This window comes from Peromyscus eremicus, chromosome 12 (genome assembly GCF_949786415.1).
Source record: "Peromyscus eremicus chromosome 12, PerEre_H2_v1, whole genome shotgun sequence".
Classification (NCBI taxonomy): Eukaryota; Metazoa; Chordata; class Mammalia; order Rodentia; family Cricetidae; genus Peromyscus; species Peromyscus eremicus.
The window spans coordinates 8,837,772-8,859,428 of record NC_081428.1 but is presented as its reverse complement, the minus strand read 5'-3'; the positions used below and the strand labels follow the sequence as shown (position 1 = coordinate 8,859,428).

Sequence of the window (21,657 nt, the reverse complement as noted above, 5' to 3'; positions counted from 1 at the left end):
TAACCTCAGTTCCCAAATATGCCGTTTATCTGATACTCACAATTCAGAGGAAGTTCAGATAGTCTACTGATGGAGAAAATGTCTGCCTTAGGCCATGCTTAATTGGCATCCACAGTAAACAGAGACCTCAAATCTCCTCCTCATGTCCAACTCTTCCTATACTTCTCAAGTGCCCTGGCTGCAGGACTATGTAAAGATGTGTCTACCAGAGTCATGATCACAAACTAAACAGGAAATGCTGGGAAGGACCAAAGAAATCCACTCCTTTGCTTACAGTAACAGTTACTAAGTATTTACCATACACTAGCCAGATAAAGCAGTATCTCCAGTGCCTGCTACACAGGATGGGAGGGATTCCTACACTCTGACCGTGGCTGCCCAATGCTGCACACCTATAGAACTTCTGAAGGCCCCACAGGCTAGTGCACACTGCAGATCCCCAAGAGGAAGTTCCATCAGCTGATGAACACACCTACACCATCAGGATGCAGAGCATGCTGCCTGTGGATGGGAGGTACTGAGAGGCAGGAGCAGGAAATCACCAGTGGTAGGAACTGGCTTTCAGAGATGATTATGTCATTGTCCTGTCTGTAGTGATGATTTCACAGGTGTTGTGTGTGTGTGTGTGTGTGTGTGTGTGTACTCATACACACATGCTTTATCAGAGCCTATACCTTAAATATGCACAGTGCTTTGCCAATTATACCATGGCTGACCTTGTTTTTAAAAGCACAGGGGAGTGGCATGTAAGCCAACACACACATCAATAAGTTTTGTTGACCTGGAATTTGGAATGGGAAATTCCTTCCAGGGAATACCAGGCAGGGGAGAGGAAATGAGCTGAGGGTGAGTAACCCTTACTCAGGCACGAGTCACACCTGCTCACTAGGACCACAAGGACGCTGTCTGTCTGGACAGGGATCAGCAAAGTTCCCCAGAACAGGATAAACTGATTTTACTGAAAGACCAGAGGACTAATTTAATTTGTTATTAGCTAATGTATTTAACTTGCTACTAGCCAATGTAACCTTAAGGATGGTGCAGCTTCCAAAGGAGACATAAGCAGATAAATATGTTGAATTGATGGGAGGCAGAGCCAGGCGGATCTCTGTGAGTTCGAGGCCAGCCTGGGCTACCAAGTGAGTTCCAGGAAAGGCGCAAAGCTACACAGAGAAACCCTGTCTCGAAAAACCAAAAAAAAAAAAAAAAAAAAATATGTTGAATTGAGTCAGCAGCATCAGACAAGAAAGATAAAGATAAAGGGGTCTCTTCCCACCCCAACTCCCTTGAGGATGGTCCCCCCACTGGGAAGTTCTGGGAAGTCCTCAGTACTACGAGCTCCACAGACTCCCAAAGAACAAAAGACCACCTGCAACATGGCATGGGGGTTCACCCTGACCCACAAGAAAACCCCAGCAGCGACACAAACGGGCAGCTTTCAGTGGCTTGAAGGTGAGGCCTACCTTGAATTGGTCAACTTTTTCAAGCTTTTCCAAATCAGGGACCAGTCTTACTCCATCTTCCAGAGTTTTAAGGAATTCGACTTGAAACTCTACCATTTCGGTTAAATTTCCAAAGAGTACATCAAGCTAAAAAATGAAAAAGAATTTAATCTACCCCATATTACATGGAGGTTCAGAAACTATGATGTCTGAGTACTACCAAGTCTACTATTACAGAATGGGGCAGTCCTTCACGCTCCAACTTTACATCAAAACTTCACAGGCTGTATCTGATCTGCTCTAACTAAATGGATTCCAGAGGCACCCCTGTCATTGCTCCATTTTTACCAGCCAGTCAACAGCAGTGTGCCCCCACACACACACATCAAGACAGCCCGCCATACCTCATCCTGGGTGAGGAAGGTCTCCTTCTGAAGGGGCTTCAGGTATCTCTCCATGAGGCAGTTTAAGTCCTACAAGCCAGAAGGATACTTCATTAGCATACCAAAAAGCTACAAGGATCTACGGGCTGAAGAGACAAACTGGGTTCTGAATGCCAAGGAGCCAGTGATGGAAGTCCATTAAGACAGGAAGAAGCAGGCTTCTTCTACAAGTACCACAGACTCTCCAGGCCCTTGAGAACAGCTGAAATGGATTCTTTAACTCACGGTGTACTCTGAGAGACCGCTAAGGAGCTCCAAACAGGAAGGGACATGATTGTGTCCCAATAAAACTTTATTTTCAAAACAGGCAGCAGGCTGGATATGGCCTGTCGGTCACAATATGCTAGACTTAAAATATTTAGACTGATTTAGACTAACATTTAAGTGGGTAAGGCTGATTGCCGGTCCTGGTGGCGTGAGCTGGAATCCTAGCATGTGGGGGGCTGAAGCAGAGTGTTTTGAATACAGGGCCAACCTGGGCTCCACAGTGAGACCTTGTCTTAAAAAAACAAAAACCTAGATCTCATTGCTGTCAGTCAGGGTAGGAACAGAACAATTAATAACACATAGAAAACTCGCTCCTTCTCCCTAGACTCACATTAGGTTATAAAAAGACTCCAATCAGTCCATTTTCATGAGTGTCCACAAACTTTATTTATGACTGATTAGAGTTTTCTTATCAATACTCATCAATTAGGATCCTACATTTTAAAAGAAACTACAGTGTGTGTGTGTGTGTGTGTGTGTGTGTGTGTGTGTGTGTGTGTATACACTGCATTATGTACAAATACCATGCATGTGCCTGGAGAAGCCAGAAAAAGATGTTGAGTGTTGTGCTCAATCATTTTCTACCTTATTCCCTTGAGAGAGGGTCTCACGGTGAACCTGGAGCCCACTAGGTTTTGAGCTAGGCTGGCCAGCAAGCTCCTGGGATCTGCCTTTCTCTGCCCCCCAAGAGACGCTGTGACAGACACATGCAGCCAGTGTGGGTTCTCGGGATCTGAACTCAGGTCCTCACTCTTATCCACTAAGCCATCTCACCAGGCCCTGAATTCAGATTTAGTAGTAGCTTATAACATATTGAGAAAAGCCAGAAAGATGATTTAATATTCACCACCAATCATATAAATATATAAAATAACAATTAAGAATTTATAGTTATCAATGTTAATCAATATACTAGTTCCGTAAGAGAGCTCGAGGTCTTGGCATTTGTGACTTGACCTTGGCGTAGGTTAAAACTCAGGGAGTGCCTGTGGTGATTTGAAAGAAAATGGCCCCTAAGGGGAGTGGCACTGTTAGGAGGTGTGGCCTTGTTGGAGTAGGTGTGGCCTTATTGGAGGAAGTGTGTCACTGTGGGAGGAAGTGTGTCACTGTGGAGGCGGGCTTTGAGGTCTCTTTTGCTCAAGCTTCACTCAGTGTGACACTCTGTCCACTTCCTGTTGCCCGCAAGATGTAGAACTCTCAGCTCCTCCAGCACCCTGTCTGCCTGCCGCCACGTCCCACCACGATGATAATGGACTGAACCTCTGAAACATAAGCCAGCTTCAGTTCAATGTTTTCCTTTCTAAGAGTTGCTGTGGTCATAGTGTCCCTTCACAGCAACAGAAACCCTAACTCAGACAGCGACCCGCTTCACTCTTTGCAGAAGAAAATGTGGGTAAGGCCCCCGAGGCTGGGGAGGCAGACGTACTTTCACGTAGGTGCGCTCAGTCTCCAACAGCTCACAGATCACCTTGCGCAGTTTATCGGCGTCTGACAGTTGCCGGGTGGTGGCCAGCTGAGGGCCTGTGGCATCCTGAGGAGACGGGCTCGAGTCGGAGGTGTTCATCTCGTGCAGACTCCGGCAAAACGCGGCAACCTGTTCTGTGCTCTGTGGGGCACAGGTGATAAGGCAAAGCAGATGGAGTCACCTCTCAGCCGGGATCCTTGGCACTACATCCCCAGCCCAGAGCCTATGTTTTGAACCATTTCATGAGAAGCTGACCGATGAGAAGGAAGGAGTTAATGACATGGAACACAAAGAACAAGGCTATTTACTCAGTTATCAGACTCGGTTTGGTACACTTATTTAGCAAGCTGGAAGACAATGTCTACCTGTAGTCATTAAACACTCTTCACATTTAGACAGATAACTGTATTTTTGATAAGTTCTGCTATTTCCAGCTTCTCTGCTGCCCTCTGAGCAGAAGGCAGTTAAAACAGGCCACTGTGGCCCTCAGCCTCCACTGCCTCAGGAGGACATGACTGAGGGAAAGGCTGCAATGATTGCCCTCGATTTCCTGATCCACCCTATGGAGTGATGTCATCTGAAGCACAGGATGCTGCAAACCCAGCGAGCTCAGTGGCTTTCCTCACTGAAGCCCTGGATCTCCTAAACACCCCAGTCCCATAGCTCAGCTCCTTCAAGTCAGGGTCTACACTGGAATGCGAGGTACTGGCATTTGGTTTGGGGTTGTTTACAAAGACAAGGCCTCCTTATGCAGCCCTGGCTGCCCTGTAACTCACTATGTACAGCAAGCTGGCCTTGAACTCACAGACATCCAACCCTGTCTGTTTCCTGGGTGCAGGGTCTCATGGACCTGATTGCCCCAGGCACTGTTTGGAGTAAGGACTGGTTTGTCTGTCCAATGCACACCAGTAATGTTGGGTGGATACTCTCTACCTTCTAGTTCACTAGAGTCTTTCTAGTGTCTATTCCAATCCTAAACTCAAAGGGGCCCTTTTCCAGGAAATGATGGTGCTGATCAAGAATTACGCCTTTATCATCTAGGAAGAACATTCTTTCCTCAAACAATAGCTGATCCACAGAACTGTAAGCCAAAGGCTGTGAGTAAGGCAGGAGAGCCAGGACCTAGCACATTCCACAGGACAGGATTTAAATACAGTGAAGGGTGATTGGCATATGCCAAAGAGAACACAGACAGCGTTTCTCAGATCCCCCCACCAAAACCAAGAGGTGCATTAGGGGCAGCATAAGGCAGGAAAGCCCAGAGCCTGGACAGTGATTCACATGGTTATCATTCTCTTTGCCATGGCTTATTTATGGCTACTGTTAACTCCAGTAGCTGCCAGAAAGCATGTCACCTGTCATGGGTACTGTTCAGCATCCTCCAGGAAACTGTGGGTTTCAGATATCCCCGCAAAAATAATCTCCACTTAGGGATAGCAAACCCACCCAAATGGGCTGCACTGTATGCTGTGTAAGCTTTATCTCAATAAGATTGTTAGAAAAGGGAGAAAACGCCTGCTTTACATCAAAGCCTGTTGGTGCAGGAACAAAGGAATTAGTTATGGGTCACTTCACTAACTTGAGGTCATCTCGATAGAGTCAAATTGGGCTTTGTCACAACAATAGAAACAAGGGAACAAATATACCCACTTAACAAACTGTTCGTGCCTCCCTTTAATGATCTAATGATAACTAAGAGAGGTAACATTTTCTAATGCAGTTATGATGGGGGGATAAAAATGCTCTTCTGGAGAGAATCTCACAGGCAGAAGACAGAGATAACAACCCACCCCCATCCCATCACACGCTCCCCTGGGCTGCTCAGATTTGCTGCCTGGTCCAGGCACCTAACAACCAAGTGTGGCTCTGGCACCATGGCTTACACAGGGCTTCTGTAACAATTCCATCTGTAACCACAGCTGGCTGTCCTTCACACACAACTCCCATGACAAACACACCCATCACGGAACTCCAATTATCGGCACAACACCCTTTCTTGCACTTTTATCATTGAGATGATTACCCACGGGACCTTGTGTAGTATCCCAAGCAGATCCCGCAACTGCACAAAAGGCAAACACTGTAAGAGGTTCTGAAGACAGCAGGAACAGGGCACTCCAAAAGTCAGGCCCCACCACACAGGAGGTGTCAACGTCTTAAATAAAGAAGGTATGGAATGGGACTTCGGGTTCTTGGTTCCTCTCTGATACCATGAGTACCTAAAGACACTACTTTCAAGAATGTGAACAGGGGGGCTGCCCTGGTCTCTGTGAAGTACATTCCTAGTTAGACTGGTGCCACTCTGGCACTCCATGCCCAGCGGACTCCCTGGATGCCTCCCCTGAGCAGCCTGGGCATTCTCCTTTCTTCTGTTAGTACCCAAATCAAGTCCTAAATGAATGTGCACACTCACACACACTCACACGCTTACACACACACACACACACACGCTTGCACATACACACTCAAACACACACACACTCAGAACCATATGAAGTGCGGTGATCAACTTTAACTTTGGGGTCACTTTCTGAGGTTTCAGTTATTATCAGAAAATTCTAACATTTTGTTTTGGCACTTTCAGGGGAAACCGTTTACAAAACCTTTACTGAAGTACTTTATTATATTTTACGCTCTTACATGTTGCAGGTTTTATGCACAGTTGCTCTCGTTTATTAGTTATTAATCTCTTATTGTGCCTAATTTAATATTAAACTCTATCAAAGACACGTAGGCATGAGAAAAAACGCAGTACACGCAGGAACTGGCACTATCCGCCTATCCATGGCTTCTGACATCCACTGAGGGTCTCAAGGTATATCCCCTACAGAAAACGGGAAACTGTAAAATGTGCCCTTCTGGAGGAAATCTCACAGGTAGAAGACAGAGTTGACAACCAGTGCCCTGCCCCCATAGTTTCTTGGGGGATACCTAAAAGCTCCATGGGGTTCCCTCTAGAGGGCTCAGCCCTTCTCATTAGACCCATCCTGAATGTTCTCTGAAGCTGAATAGGGTCCTTCACAACACTCTGCTCCCAACTCAAGGGGACAGACACACTTTGGGGTATATCCCAAGGCACTGACTCCCCACACATTTCTTTTTTCTTCACTGCTAATACATGTTACTTGAAGGGACAAGATGGTTTCATAGAATTAGTAAGTAGATGCATGTAGATATCATGAGTGGGTTGTTTCTGTTTGGAGAGAATTTAAAAGATGCCTTAAAGTTTGAGAATTTTGTCTGATTAAAACATTACCTCTAAAATATCCTTTGAAGGAACTCTGACGTGCAGGGGCCCCTTGGAATGTCTCTAAGCTACTGATTTCACATATTGTTGCCCAGTTAAACCTCCAGCTCCCTCCACTGCCTCCCTCCGCTGTGGTCAAACCTTTAATGCAGGTCAAAGCCACTATGGACCCTGTCCCTGGTACCTGCAAGGTACAGCACAGAGAGAGAAAGAACTGACCACTCCATAGCTGGTTGTCAGGTGGCTATGGGTCACTCACACACCTAGCATCATGAACACACACATGCCCAGCCAGGCAAGCTGGGTGGGAGGTTCCCAACAAGCTCCATGAAGGCAGCCCTGGCTCTGGGGCAAGAGGAAAACAACCCAGGGACTTCCAGCAGGGCACACAGTCTCTCTCCACTTGAGGACTATCACCAGAAACCCAAGAGTAGCACTCACAGGCACTGGAGACTTGGACATTGTTGAAGGGGCAGAGGTGTCCCCAGTAAAAACTGGGACTCGGCCACCACACAGAGAAGGCAAGACAACAAAGGAGGAACGGGCCACTTTACCAAGGCCAGCATGGGGCTCGGTGTTTATGACATCCTTTCCCCCTGTGCAAGATGAAAAGGAAGCACAAAGGGAGGCAGGGAGACTCTTAAGGACACAGGACCAACTGGAGCGACCCAGCTGTTTAAGCCTTCCTGTTACGCAACCACCAAAGGCAACGTCTGCCTCCAGATGAGCGACTTCTAAAACTGTTCTTTGACTCTGACCGATTTAACACTTCCCACGGATTTAAAAGGAGCAAGAGTGGCCTCAAATCTTACAGCCTTTATTTAAACTTTTTTTTTGAGGGACGGTGGAGCAAAAAAAAAAAAAAACAAAACAAAAAAAAAAAAAAAAAAAAAAAAAAAACACTTCACAGTCTCAGAGGGCATTACAGTCATCCACTGTTCCTTTAATTCCCTACCAGCTTTTGGGTCTCTTCTAGCAAACTTCAAACAACAAACACCAGGCAGAGACCCTGTCAGAGTTTGTCTCATTCAATGACACACTCCCTGGGCCCGGCAGACACGGGTATCAGCACCAGTCTCAAAAGGCTTAGTAGGATGCTGTCACGCTGTTTCTTGACATGCGCTCACTCCTGCACTCTCTTTTTGGAGCGTTAACATTTACTACAGGAGCCGATCTACAGAAGTAGGTCAGCTAATGTTAAACCGGTGATTCGCCAACCCTTCCTTACCGACTGCAAGTCGGCAGTAAAGAAGGGAAAAAGCACCCAAAGGAGCAAAACACCCGCCCAGCTGTTTTCCCAGTCCCTTGTCAGAGGCGGAGTGGGAAGGGCATGGTGCGCTGAACATAGAATACATGCAAAATCTCAATAGCAAAAAAAAAGGGGGGGGGGAAACGCCAGTGAGAGTTAAAAAGATAAAAAATAAAATTTAAAAAGCCAAAGCGTTCTTCCACCTAAATCTGAAGAGAAAAAAAAAAGATAACTATAAAGACCCAACACAAATTCAACTGCATGCTAACTACTGACCGCATCCTCCCCAAACTGCTACAATATATGCTCTTTGTGAACAAGGGTGTCCAAGAAAGAAACGGGGCTGAAATACAGAGCTACGGGGCAAGCATAAGCATCGTTAGTTGAGCACAGACAGAAGCCAGTCTCCCCGAAGCGGACAGACACAGCGGAGCGCTCACCAGATGAAGTGTGCGGTAGAGAGAGCTGCCTGCCCTGCTGTCCTCCATCCTGGGTTTGCGCTTGATTTTCCACAGTGCAGACATCCTCGGGGATCTAGTCTCATGGTAATTCCTCCTTAGCACTTCGTGTGTTCAGCAAGGAAACCGAAGCCCCGGCCACCTTCCCGCTTGCAGAGAGCTTTCCCTCACCAGGGTATCCCATGCTGGTCCTCCAGTGCGGACCTGTGTCCACATCTCAGTGCAGAACTGACAGCGGCCACGGCCCCCAGAGAGGCACCTGCTTCCCCACTTGCACTCCGGGAGGCTGTCAAAAGCTGTATCCTGGATAAGAACTCATGCTTTGATTTTACCTGCCTCAACAATAAAAGTCCCAGAAAGAGAGAGCCAAAGCCAGCAAGACAACAAAGCAGAGTGCCCTCCCAGGCTGTGGGTGGCCCTGCCCTGCAGCCAGCAGGCCCAGCTGATTGGCCAGCATCTCAAATGGCACAGGAATATTAAAGTGGCCAGCCAGGACAACTTTGCGGCTCCCCTCAGGGAGTCACAGGAACCCCCACCACACAAACCCGCTCTTTCAACTGTGTGCCCCGCCACACTTCATGCTAGGGCTTCATCACGAAAACGATGCATCCCAAGCAATTACAGCATGCATGAAAACCAAAACAGGAGCAGTCAGGAATGGAAAGGCACTGAAAATGATTCCAATACAGTTTCTAACTGGGAAACAATGTCCGAGCCACCAGGGGGCCTGGAAATGCAGGACACGGGGCTCCTCTGACCTCAGCTAACTCCCATTTCATTCCACAAACAAGAGTTTTCGAAGAGAAGCTGCAAAGAGAAATAAGTCACGAGGGGTGAGGAGACCTAAGGCTGTCACCATGTCACCAGAGGAAAGACGCACTGACCAGGGGAGGTGGCTAGACTCCCCTGGCTTTTGACAACCTCAGCCATCAAGGTGACAATCCTACATCATCACGAGTGAACAGCAAGCTCACAATCATCCACTTGCTCAGCTCCCAAAGGCCATGCACAACTAAACTTCATTGAAGAGACAGAGAATACAAGCAGCTTTTTCTTTCCATCCAGCTCATTTAGAAGGAAACACACACACACACACACACACACACACACATGCACACACATACACAACCCACGGGGTCTCTGGCTTCACACTTCCCTCCAGAATAAAAACTGATAATGCAGTAGGACATGATGGTGCACCCCTTTAATCCAGCACTCAGGAGGCTGAGGCTGGCAGGTGTTCTCTGTGAGTTCAAGGCCAGTGTGGTCAACATAGTGGACAGGGCTATATAGTGAGACCCTGTCTTTAAAAGACAAAATAAGAGAGAAGAGAGAGAGAGAGAGAGAGAGAGAGAGAGAGAGAGAGAGAGAGAGAGAGACCGACCAAACCTAATCAGTTATTTCAATATTCTGTTGGGTGTAGGCATGTCTGGGTACAGACTATGCCATGGTGCATGTGTGGAGGTCAGGGGTAGGCATGTCTGGGCGTAGGGCATGCCATGGTGCATGTGTGGAGGTCGGGGGTAGGCACGTCTGGATGCAGGGCATGCCATGGTGCATGTGTGAAGGTCGGGGGTAGGCATGTCTGGGCGCAGGGCATGCCATGGTGCATGTGTGAGGGTCGGGGGTAGGCACGTCTGGGCGCAGGGCATGCCATGGTGCATGTGTGGAGGTCAGGGATAGGCATGTCTGGGTGCAGGGCATGCCATGGTGCATGTGTGGAGGTTGGGGGTAGGCATGTCTGGATGCAGGGCACGCCATGGTACATGCGTGGAGGTCGGGGGTAGGCTTGTCTGGGTGCAGGGCATGCCATGGTGCATGCGTGGAGGTCGGGGGTAGGCACGTCTGGGTGCAGGGCATGCCATGGTGCATGTGTGGAGGTCAGGGGTAGGCACGTCTGGGTGCAGGGCATGCCATGGTGCATGCGTGGAGATCGGGGGTAGGCATGTCTGGGCGCAGGGCATGCCATGGTGCATGTGTGGAGGTCAGATGACAATCTGCAGGACTCAATAGCCTCTCCCACCATGTGGATCTCAGGGGCAGAAATCAGGTTGACATGCTTGGCAACAGGTTCCTAAGCCTGCTGAGCCACTTCGCCATCCATTTTCTATTAATTTATCAGGTATCTTTCTCCACCTGATGAATGCATGCACATTCAGACAAGGCTTAATCATCCCTTCCAGGTTACAGCAGTATACAACTTAAAAATGAATTTACATACCAATACAGTCGATGCAACCAGAGTGTTTAACCTTAATCAAGAGACACTTTAGGAAGATTAAGCATCAGGAAAATGGTTAGATGGCTCATGGCTGTGTATCTAATTGGCCTCTAGCACCACTAATAAATTAGTTCCCTCTTTCATGAAGCCTGGTATTTAATGTCGGCACAAAACAATCTGGCTGCAGGTAATTTAAATGCAGGCATCAATAACACAAGGCCCAGGGCCAGACTGGGTTGTTATCTTGCTTTCAATACCACAGACCGCATGGGTTTCTCAGCAAGTGCCTAACCCCAACCCCAGTCTCCTCTTTAACAGAATCCGAGAGCATCTTTTTCAGGAGTGTTGTGAAGATGACATTATATGAAACGGTACCTAACATACGCCAAAGATAGAATTAGCATGACTTTATAATTAATATTCCGTGGGACCCAGTCACCAAGATCTGCCTGTATAATTTGAAATTTTTTGCTTTCAAATCTCTTGAATCAGAAATTTAATCAATCAAGGGCTACTAACAGGAGCCGGAGAGATGGCTCAGTGGGAAAGAGCACTTGGCTTACTCCAGGTTTCTCTTGCTGTGATAAACACCATGCAAAGCCAACTGGGGAGGAAAGGGTGTATCTGTCTTCTACCTTTGGAGTCACAGTCCATCACTGAGGGAAGTCAGGACAGGAATCCAAGTCAGGAGCTGAAGCAGAGACCAAGGAGGAAGCTGCTTATTGGCTACTCTCCATGGCTTCTGCATCCAGCTCTCTTACACCATCCAAGACCACCGTCCCAGGGGTGGCACTGCCCACCCCCGGTGAGCTGGCCCTGAATTAATCGTTAGTCAAGAAAACGCCCCAAAGGCTACTCTGATGGGGGCTTTCTTTCAACTGGAACTACCTCTCTGCAGATGACCTGAATTTACGTCAAGCTGACAAAAAAACCAACCAGCACACTGCTCTTGCAGAGGATCAAAGCTTGGTTCCCACTCTCCATGTTTAAAAGCTCACCGCAACCTATAACTCCAGCTCCAGGAGATCCAATACCTGCTTCTGGCTTCCAACATGTGATTTGTTCATGTGGGTGAGTGGGAAGTGTCGGAAAATAATGGGCAATGGAGAGATTAACATTATCTGACAAGATGATTGTGGAATAGCCTAAATTGTCAACCTAGACAATTACTCAAGCTAGAGTCATGTGAGAGGAAAAGGGAATACCCAGATCAGCCTGGCCTTTGGGCAAGTCTCTGGGGCATTGTCTTGATTATTAACTGATGCAGGAGGGCTCAGCCCACTGCAGGTGGCACCATCCCTAGGCAGACTGTCCTGGACTGTATAAGAAAGCTAGTTAAGCCACGTATGGTGGTATAACATTTAATCCTAGCACTCAAAAGGTAGAGGCAAAGGGATTTCTGCAAGACCAAGGCCAGCCAGGTCTAAATAGTGAGACAGACACTGTCTCGAAAAACAGGTAGTGGGGGTAGGTATGCACCAAGCCTTCTTCCATGGTTTCTGCTTTGGGTTCCTGCCTTAACATCTATCAACTGTGACCTGAAGCGTAAGATGAAATAAACCTTTTCCTCCCCCTAAGTTGATAATGGTCAGAGTGTTTTATCACAGCAGCAGAAAAGTAACTAATACAGTGACGCAGTCCGGAAACATGTCTTTTGGACACAGGGGTTTTTAAACACTATTGCTTCAGAAACTCTGGAACAAACGAACTACCGATACACTGAACACTTGACAAAGTAGAGAGAAGCCTGCAGAATTACAGGCATCAACCTCGTTGTGTTACACCAAAGTATCAAAAGAAAAGTTTTTTGCTCACAGTATTCAACTGAAGAACAGTATAATTGTCTTAATTTAAAAAAAAAAAATGGTTTCCTTTCCCTTTAATGTAAAAAAAGTGCACCTTGAACAAGAGTCGAAAGCAGATTGCTCAAAAGCGGATCATTGCAGAACCCCTAAGTAGCAAGAAGGCATTGCTGACTCAATTATGCGCATTTAGGATGATGCTTCATCCTGCCCAAATGACAACGGAGGAAGGAAATGGGATGAAATTATGGCATTAACGGGGAATTCCAGCCGGGGCAGAAATTAACGAAAGAAGCCTCAATTCATTCCCAGTGATTTCTGCCCTGGATTCTCCCATATGGGTTCGTTACCAAGGCTGCAATTTGGATTCCATGTCCAGCTATTTAGTAGCATCTCAGAAGCAGAAACACTTCATCCCACAGAGAGGCCACCTAAACACACGCAGCCGCAGAGGTGGCGTGCCAGCTGTGATCCTGCAGGACACGGGATGTGAAAATGAAAATCTCTCACCTTGCTGCTGTGATCTGTGTCATCGGAAGACTCCAGGTCCGGTCCCTCGCCCTCTTCCGGAGCGACCTCAGCACTGCTGCCCTGCTCGCTGCAGAGACTGTGCCCTGCCGGAGAAGCAGAGGAACGCATGCGGTCAGCACATACAGTCATGGCCGAAAGCTATCTGGTGTGATGGGATGGCGGCCCGAAGTGAAGCACCGGGGTGTGTGTGTGTGTGTGTGTGTGTGTGTGTGTGTGTGTGTGTGTGTATTGATGATTCTCTGAGTACAAGTCATAATCTTCGCTCAATAAATTTTTATTGTCACTGCTATGATATTTCACATACATTTTTATACTTTAAATGTTTGACGATATAAAGTAATTGTTATGGGTTAAATATTTGTTCCCCACAATCCTTATGTTGAAACATTACACCAATGCCAATGGGATGGAATTTGGAGGTGGAATCTGAGGAGGTAGTGAATTCAGACAGATTAGGTCATGAGGGGGTGGTATCTGTATAACAGGTGAGTGATAGAGGAAGATGCCTAGCATCAACCAGAAGCTCCCACACTCAAACAGACACATGCACCCCTGTGCACACATATACACATACCCATGCACACATGCATATACACACATATGCACCTACACTCCATATACACATGTACCCATACCCATGCACACATGCATACAATCATGCACACAAGACACACACACACATATACACCCATGCACACATCGGTGGCAGGGGGTGGGGCAACAATCACATCTGAATTCCTGGGGACTGGTTAAACACAGATTCCTATTCAACAGACAGGGACCACATAGGCCTGATACCCCTTTTTTCCCACTAGCTCTGAATGTTCCCAGTAAGTACTCGGGTCCACTGCCCATACCTGTAGTAGAAAGACTCCTGTGCAATAACACCTTCCCAAGTAGAATCTGAACATGCAGGGACCCAAGGGCACTGCCACTCCTATCGGGACACACAACCCTGAAGCCACGCGGAAGAAACAAGTCTCTGGGTCAGGACAACTTGGGGAGAGAGTAGAAGGGAGCATGGCAGGTCTTTTCCCTCAGACTATATAATCACAGGGCTGCCCTCGAGGGCTAGCAAGGGCTCAAATTTATACAACGTGCTCCATCCAAGAAATGGAAAAACCTCTTGTCCTTGTTACTTTTCTATTACTGTGAAGAGATGACTTATAAAAGAAAACAGTTAACGAGGGCTTCCTTACGGTTTTAGAGAGGCAGTCCAGACCATCATGGCAGGAAGGGACGGTGGCGCCTACCAACTGGAAACCGAACGTGAAAATATATGAGCCTATGGGGTCCATTCTCATTCAACCCACCACAGCACCTCAAGGTCTTTCTGGATTTTCATCCCAATGGCATTACAGACCGTGCAGGACTGGAACATGGCCCAACAGGAAGCCATAACCCCGAGTTAGGAAACACAAGAGGGCTGAGGATGTGCTTCAGCCTTAAAGCTCTTACCTAACAAAACTGCCATAAGAAAGCAAAGAGCAGAAGAACACGTCCCTGTAAGGGCAGAAGATACCAAGGACCACAGGAAAGCCAGCTACCTCAAAATGTCAAGTAACAAGGCTGAAATTGTTTTTTACAAAAAGGTGCTTTCAAAAAAGATCATACAAATTAATGGAATTTCAATAATAATAATAATAATAATAATAATAATAATAATAATAATAGCTGTATCCACAGAAATTAAACAGTTGATGGATAAAAATATAAATCAAAGTTAAAAAAAAAAAAAGAGGATTGTTAAGTCCATCTGAAAGTACTGCCTTATTCTAGCAAATAAACCTTCATATAAACTGCAATTTCAGTGTCCGACCACTCAAAAGTTTAGGCACAGGAGTGGAGAGATGGCTCAGTGGTTAAGAGTTAAGAGCACTGACTGCTCTTCCCAAGTACCCAGGTTCATTCCCCAGGACTCATACAGCACTTCACAGCCACATGTAACTACAGTCCCGGGACAATGCACACATGTGGTTAACAGACACACACTCAGGCAAAACACCCACAAACACTAAATAATAATGCCAAAAAATAACACACACAAACTTGGGGGTGCGGAACTCAGCAGTAAAGTCCTTGCCTAGAAGTAGGCGAGGCTCCAAATTCAGCCCCTAGAACCCCACAAATAAATAGCAAACGAGACTGTGATAAGAACTCCTTAGAAACAGAGTGAGAGCATGTACCTCACTTAAAAAAATTCTCTGAAGTATGTATTTCAGGGAAAAAAAAATTAAACACGGTTATAACCCTAAAAAAAATCTGGTATGCAAACTGAAATGATAAAATGCTGACATTTACACGGGGTAGGCTTAAAATATAAAACAACCCCACCTCCGCTCTCAAAAAGACATTTTGGTGTTTCAAACAGAACCAAAACTGTTTGGAAGATACAATGAAAACAGAGCTGAGGGCGACTGAAGCTGAGGAAGAGGAAGAACTAGCTTTGGTTTCTGCTAGGTGAAGAATCATGTCCAAACTGTAAGAGCAAGCAGTAGAAGAATAGGGACAGGTTACGTAACTTGCAAATGGAATTTAAAAATGCAATTCAGGAAAGAGAAGGGAAAATAAGTGAGAAAAATGAAATGGAATTACAGATATAGGTCAGAATACATGGGTCTTCTAAAAAACCGTTAAAGGCTTAACTTAAATAAATACAGTATAAAAGAAAGCCCCAGCAGAATGATATACACAAGAAATAGAGCAGAACACCCAGAGAAGAGTCCAGACATGGAGAGCATAACCAAGCACATGGAACACTCTAGAAATGACTACATGCAGCAGGCTTAGTCAAGACACAGAAGACACAAACATTTACAACGGCTAAGCTTGATTTGTGAATGGTTTTCTAGCCCTCCTCCCAAGGATTAGCAACTTACACAAGAAGAGATCTACTAAAGGCCGAAACTGCCTTAACTTAGAGAAGCGACGTTCAAGCGGACCACACTGGCAACACTTTCCTAGAACAAGAAAAGTCCAACCCCATCAAAGACAGTGAAGGAGAAGAAAACAAGATGGAGGTACTTTCCCTGCCGGAGAGCAAAACATGAGATAAAGTTACAGCAACATAATGCAGCACAGAACGCACTGCTTAAAAGAGCCACACCCCGAGATGGAAGTGTGACACTCAGCAGACGCACCAGTGCCGTCAGGAAAGAGATGGAACATTTGACAAATGTCACAAGTGCGGTGAGTGGCCCACGTGGAAAAGAAACACACTGATCCTAACTCACGCCAATCACAAAAAGCAGCTCCAGGTAGACACAGACTCAGCAGAAAACCCACTGGACAAATGCCACTAACAAGAGAGAAGAAAGGGACATAGGACACAGGCCTGCAGCTCAAGAAAGCCACCAGCTCAATCCCTCCCACCCTAGAAGCACAGCCCTGAGACTACACCCTGCATCAGAAACCTGGGCTGACTCATGGCTTGCTCTGGCCAGCAGAAATAATATAAGTGAAAATAAACACATTTCCAGCTGGGACCCCGAGTGGCTGCACAGTTCCTGTTCTTGCCCGCCATACAAAGAAACCCCAAACTACAGTCTCAAAGATGAGAGGCTTCGTACAGAGGAGGTCCCCACTGCCCAATTACATGTGAGCGAGGACAGTGTCAACCACACGGCCTCAGCCAAGCCCTGAGTGACTCCAGACTAAGACAGTAAGTCTCCAGCCTGCTGAGCTTAGCCCAAGCCACCAGGCTGCAGGAGTGAGGTTGTGCTGTACTGGTGTGTTCTGCAACAATAACCACGAAAATGGTCAGGAATGGATGCTCGTGACCAAAGAAAACAGGAGAGAGCAAGTGACAGTGGCCCCACTTCAAAAATACTGAGGGGAAAGAGCAGAGCAGCCAGGCCAGGGATCCAAGCAGAGAGGAGACACCTCCTTCCCACACGCGGATCCTTTTCTGGATACCCTCAGCTTGGTGGGCTTACTTATACACATGCACGTGCACGCGCGCGCGCGCGCGCGCGCACACACACACACACACACACACACACACACACACACACATTTTCACAACTTTCTACAGCAGAACTGCTCTTACCACAAAATGCACTCCTCCAAACAATGGAGACTAAAGGAATTACCCTCTTCGTCTGGGGGCATTCTCATCCCTCACTTACCAGGAAACAGCATCCACCCTCGCAGGCTGCTCTGTTAGCCATCAGGGAAAGAACTCAAGATAGGGCTCAGAAACCGCCAGGGCAAGGCACAGTTCAGTCCCAGCCCTGAGCACATGGCCAGGCAGGCACAGGGAGGGTCCCATGAGAGAGTGAGGAAGCCAAGAGCACCCTCAGGACAGAACCTTCTGGCCATCTCAAAAGCTACTACACATAAAACCCACTGTTGTGAACAGGTGAGAGCATCTCTTTGGCTTGTAAATTACTTCCATATCACGATCAAGTCCTCCTGGTTGAAAAACCTCTTCAAGTCATTCGTCCCCCATACCGCTAAGACTGACACAATGCAAACCCAGCCACAAAAGTTTAACTCACAATTTAGCGCTTTCATACCACATTCATGTGCCTTTCTTCAAGGCCTCGCGGCAATTAAACATAAAGGAAAAAAATCCTCATCTAATGAGATGCACAAGCAATGTGTTCAAGTTAAACAAATTGTCTAGTTCAAGCACTAAACTTATTTTACTCTGTGTGTGTGTGTGTGTGTATGTATGTGTGTGTGTGTGTGTGTGTGTGTGTGTGTGCGTGTGTGTATAAAACTTTCAGGCACTGGCTCTCTCCTTTCACCACGTGAGTCCTAAGAATCACAGTCAGGTTGTCAGGCTTGGTGGCAACTTCTTTGAGCACTGAGCCGCCTTACCAGCCCCTAGGAATGAACTTTTAAAAGTTATGACTAATACTGGAATTCAAATGAGGGGCAAACGTGATTGACAAATTGGTGGGGAGGGCAAGAAGAGACCGGAAAACCCTAAAGGCATCCATCTGGGACTCAACTGTTAGGCTGTGGTTCCATTTTCCTTTCCAATTATGTCCTAGCTACACCATTAAAAGAATCTCATGTTCGCCCCGTAATACATGGCATCAGCATCAGCAGCCAAGAAAACTAGAAACCAAAGCCACTACAGAGCAAAACTGCAGCAAACTGGAGGCAGCTAAATACACTGGGAGTGAGGCTGAGTGGTACACGCATGTATTCCAGCACTCGGAAGGCTGAGGCAGGAGGATGACAAGTTTGAAGCTGACATGGTCTATGTAGTAAGCTGTAGGACACCTTGGAGTAGAGCAAGACCCTGTATCAAAAAGAAATAAATATGGGCTGGAGAGACAGCCCAGCAGGGAAAGGCACCTGGCCACCAAGCCTACAGACCTGAGTTCAATTTGAGGGACACACAAGGTAGGAGAGAACTGCCCTCCCGCACATGGTCCACTAACTCCCACATGTATGCCACAATAAATATGTACAAAGTGCACATGTACATGAGTACATAAAAGAGAAAAGTAATAAAAAATACTGTGGAAAAGTCATAAAATTGTCAATTTTGGCTTAATTGTCGGCTGGTTGAGAAAGTAAAATAAAATGTACCTTAGTGGTTTTTTAAATTATTTTTATTTCTATTTAATTTTATGTGTGTCAGTGTTTTCCTGCATGTATGTGGGTGCTCTATGTGCATCCCTGGTGCCCAAAGAGGCCAGAAGACGGTAACAGATCTCCTAGAACTGGAGTTACAGACAGTTGTGAGCTACCATGTAGGTGCTGGGAATGGAAACCAGGTCTTCTACAAGAGCAACAAGTGTTCTTATCCACTGAACCATCTCTCCAGCCCCTACACTAATCGTTTTTAAAAACATAAAACCAAAGCCCACTCCACCCACCAGTCTGCAAAGTAACACCCACCCACCCCATTCACACACTGGCTCTGATGGATGTCATCAATCAAATCTCGCTGGAAATCGAGACAAGGCATTTGGATTCCCCCACACCCCAGCAGGACCCACAGAAGCAGGCCATGTGCTAAGTGACAGAAAGCAAGGCATGCCAACAGTTTACAAGGCACACATGGCTGCGAACCTTATCGACAAACAAACAGGGACCATGTGTGTGTGGCCGGGTATCTGCGAGGCTTTGGAGAATCCGCAAGACTGGACCAGATTTGTTTTCAGGACGACAAAGCTGTTCACTTGCTCTTTTGTGTCACCCCTCCCTGTTCCTGAGTGCTGAGCCCCCCAGAACAAAACAGAGCCTTCCATTTCTGCTCTGCACAGAAAACACTTACTGGCCAGGCAGATCCAGCGCCGTCCCTGCCTGGTGCAAACAATCCCTCCTCTGAGCCGAGGTGCCTTAGCCGTGCATGGCAACACAGGGGCCTTTCCTGTGAACCAGATGCCAGGGAATCGACTTCCTGCAGGAGGTGCATCTGCGCTCGCTGCAGCCCACAGCTTCCTCTCAGCAGCAGACAGATGTGCTGGAGGCCGATCAAAGGGTCTGCGAGTCTCCAATCTGAGCCTGATCTGAACATCTCTAATGTGTCACTGGCCGGCTGTCAGCCACCAGGCTCGGCTCTCTCTAGCTCAAAATGCAAGAATACGTTTCACTTTTCAAATAAGATGCAGCATAGCCCCTCCAGAGAGCCCAGGGTTTTTTACTACAAAAGTGCGGACTCCTCGCTGAGACAACACAAGGCACCTGCGTCATTTCAGTCAGCCAAGTAGAAGTCTAGGGACGGGGCATTGCATCGGGGAGGCACGGCACTGCACGGCACAGCACTGCACTGCACTGGAAGGAAGGACAGCTAATAACAGAACTTAAGAGAGACAAGCAGAATTTTCGTGTGTGTGTGTGTGTGTGTGTGTGTGTGTGTGTGTGTGTGTGTGTGTATGTGTGTGTGTGTGTGTAAGAGGGTCTTGCTAATGTAGTCCTGGCTGGTCTAGTACTTGCTACATTACTCAAGATTACTTCTCCCTCTCAGCAATCCTGCCTGTCACCCATCCTGCCGGAATGACAGGTTTATATCAACCGTACATGGCTCTAAACACACACTTGAGACTTCTGAAAAGATACCACAGATGCCACTGGAATGACAATTCTTTGTGTGTGTGTGTGTGTGTGTGTGTGTGTGTGTGTGTGTGTGTGTGTGTGTTTCGAGACAGGGTTTCTCTGTGTAGCTTTGCGCCTTTCCTGGAACTCACTCTGTAGACCAGGCTGGCCTCGAACTCAGAGATCCGCCTGGCTCTGCCTCCTGAGTGCTGGGATTAAAGGCGTGCGCCACCACCGCCCGGCCTTGGAATGACAAATCTTAGAATTTGCATAAAAGTTGAGTTTTTGCTAATTGCTAGGAGAAGTAACTTTGTTTCATGGGTGAATTTCATAATTTATATTTTATACCACAGTAATTCTACTCATTAAGAAGCCACCTTGCCTTCTTGGAGGGGGGGGGAGGGTTTGGGGGGAGGCTGGGGGGGTGGGAAGAGAGGGATCTTTGATTGGTGTGTAAAATGAATGAAAATTTTTTCTTAATAAGAAAAAAGTGAAGCCAACATTCAAAATAAGTTTCCCTCTCTCCCCTTAGTAGGAATGGCAGTAGAGGGACATGCCAGACAAGCATGTTAAAACATGATGGACACGTGTTTTAGGAAGCTTCTAAAAATATTCAGATCTGTATCTGCCTTCCTACACTGATGCTCACTGAGATGCGTAGCTGATTGAGGTAGGTGTGTAGCTTCTAAGACACCTGGCAGACAGCAGCAATTTCTGAGGGGCATTTTTGTTTGGGAGTGAGCAGGTTGTAGGAATGCATAGAACAGCCCTTCACACCAAAGAATGACCTGGTCCCCAATGTTAAGATCAGTATTCAAAGCAAATCCCATAAGAACTCAGCAAAGGCTTCTAGGAAACTCCATGCAAACAGTTTCCAAGTTCTCACACCAGCTTCGCCTTTACAATAAGGATGCTCCCAGGATAATGGTCACTGAGGGAACTGCCTTTTTTTTGGTCCTGCTAGCTTCCTGGTGTGTGTGTAAACAAATGCTTAGGAAATAAGACGAAAACAGGGCCAGTAAGACTCCAGGCAGAACTTACGGACTGCAAATGGCCATGGATTAGAACTGGGTCTTAAAACATGGAGGAGACGTCCTTTTCCAGACCTTGGCTTTGAAGGCAATGTCACAGTACGCTCCCTTCTTTTATCAAGGAGTAAAAGAAAATGCACAGCCACTTAACAGATTTCCAACATCAAAATCTCAATGAAGTAGACCCCAAAATAGCATCAACAAAGTCTGCACATCACCAGAGCTTCCTCATTACCATTTTCCCAGGACAAAGTCTACAAACAGGAAGGGCTGCTGGTCTAAGTTCCAACCCTAGGTACATGTGGAAATCAGTCAAGGAGTCTAAAATGCCATCTAAAACAACCACCAAAATAAACACACAACAAGAGTCGGAGTTACTCCAGAGCTGGGAAAGGGGTCCAGGGACCTCAGCGTTCGGTACTACAGAGTTCCTTCTCTCCACCTGGAGACGGTAAGCACAGTGAAATTCATAAGCCCGAGTGTCCAACATGCTGCCCGTTGC

General features: G+C 46.9%; 1 protein-coding gene across 1 annotated transcript in view; it reads right to left on the bottom strand.

The window, feature by feature from the left end:
- Positions 1-21,657, bottom strand: part of Tiam1 (TIAM Rac1 associated GEF 1) — a 292,115-nt gene that overhangs the window by 29,506 nt on the left and 240,952 nt on the right. Inside the window, exons 16-19 of the mRNA XM_059276856.1 lie at positions 13,105-13,208; positions 3,579-3,758; positions 1,847-1,915; positions 1,464-1,589 (exon numbers count right to left, since the gene is read on the bottom strand). Of these exons, the coding sequence (XP_059132839.1) occupies positions 1,464-1,589; positions 1,847-1,915; positions 3,579-3,758; positions 13,105-13,208 (479 nt within the window). The remainder of the gene's footprint in view (positions 1-1,463; positions 1,590-1,846; positions 1,916-3,578; positions 3,759-13,104; positions 13,209-21,657) is intronic.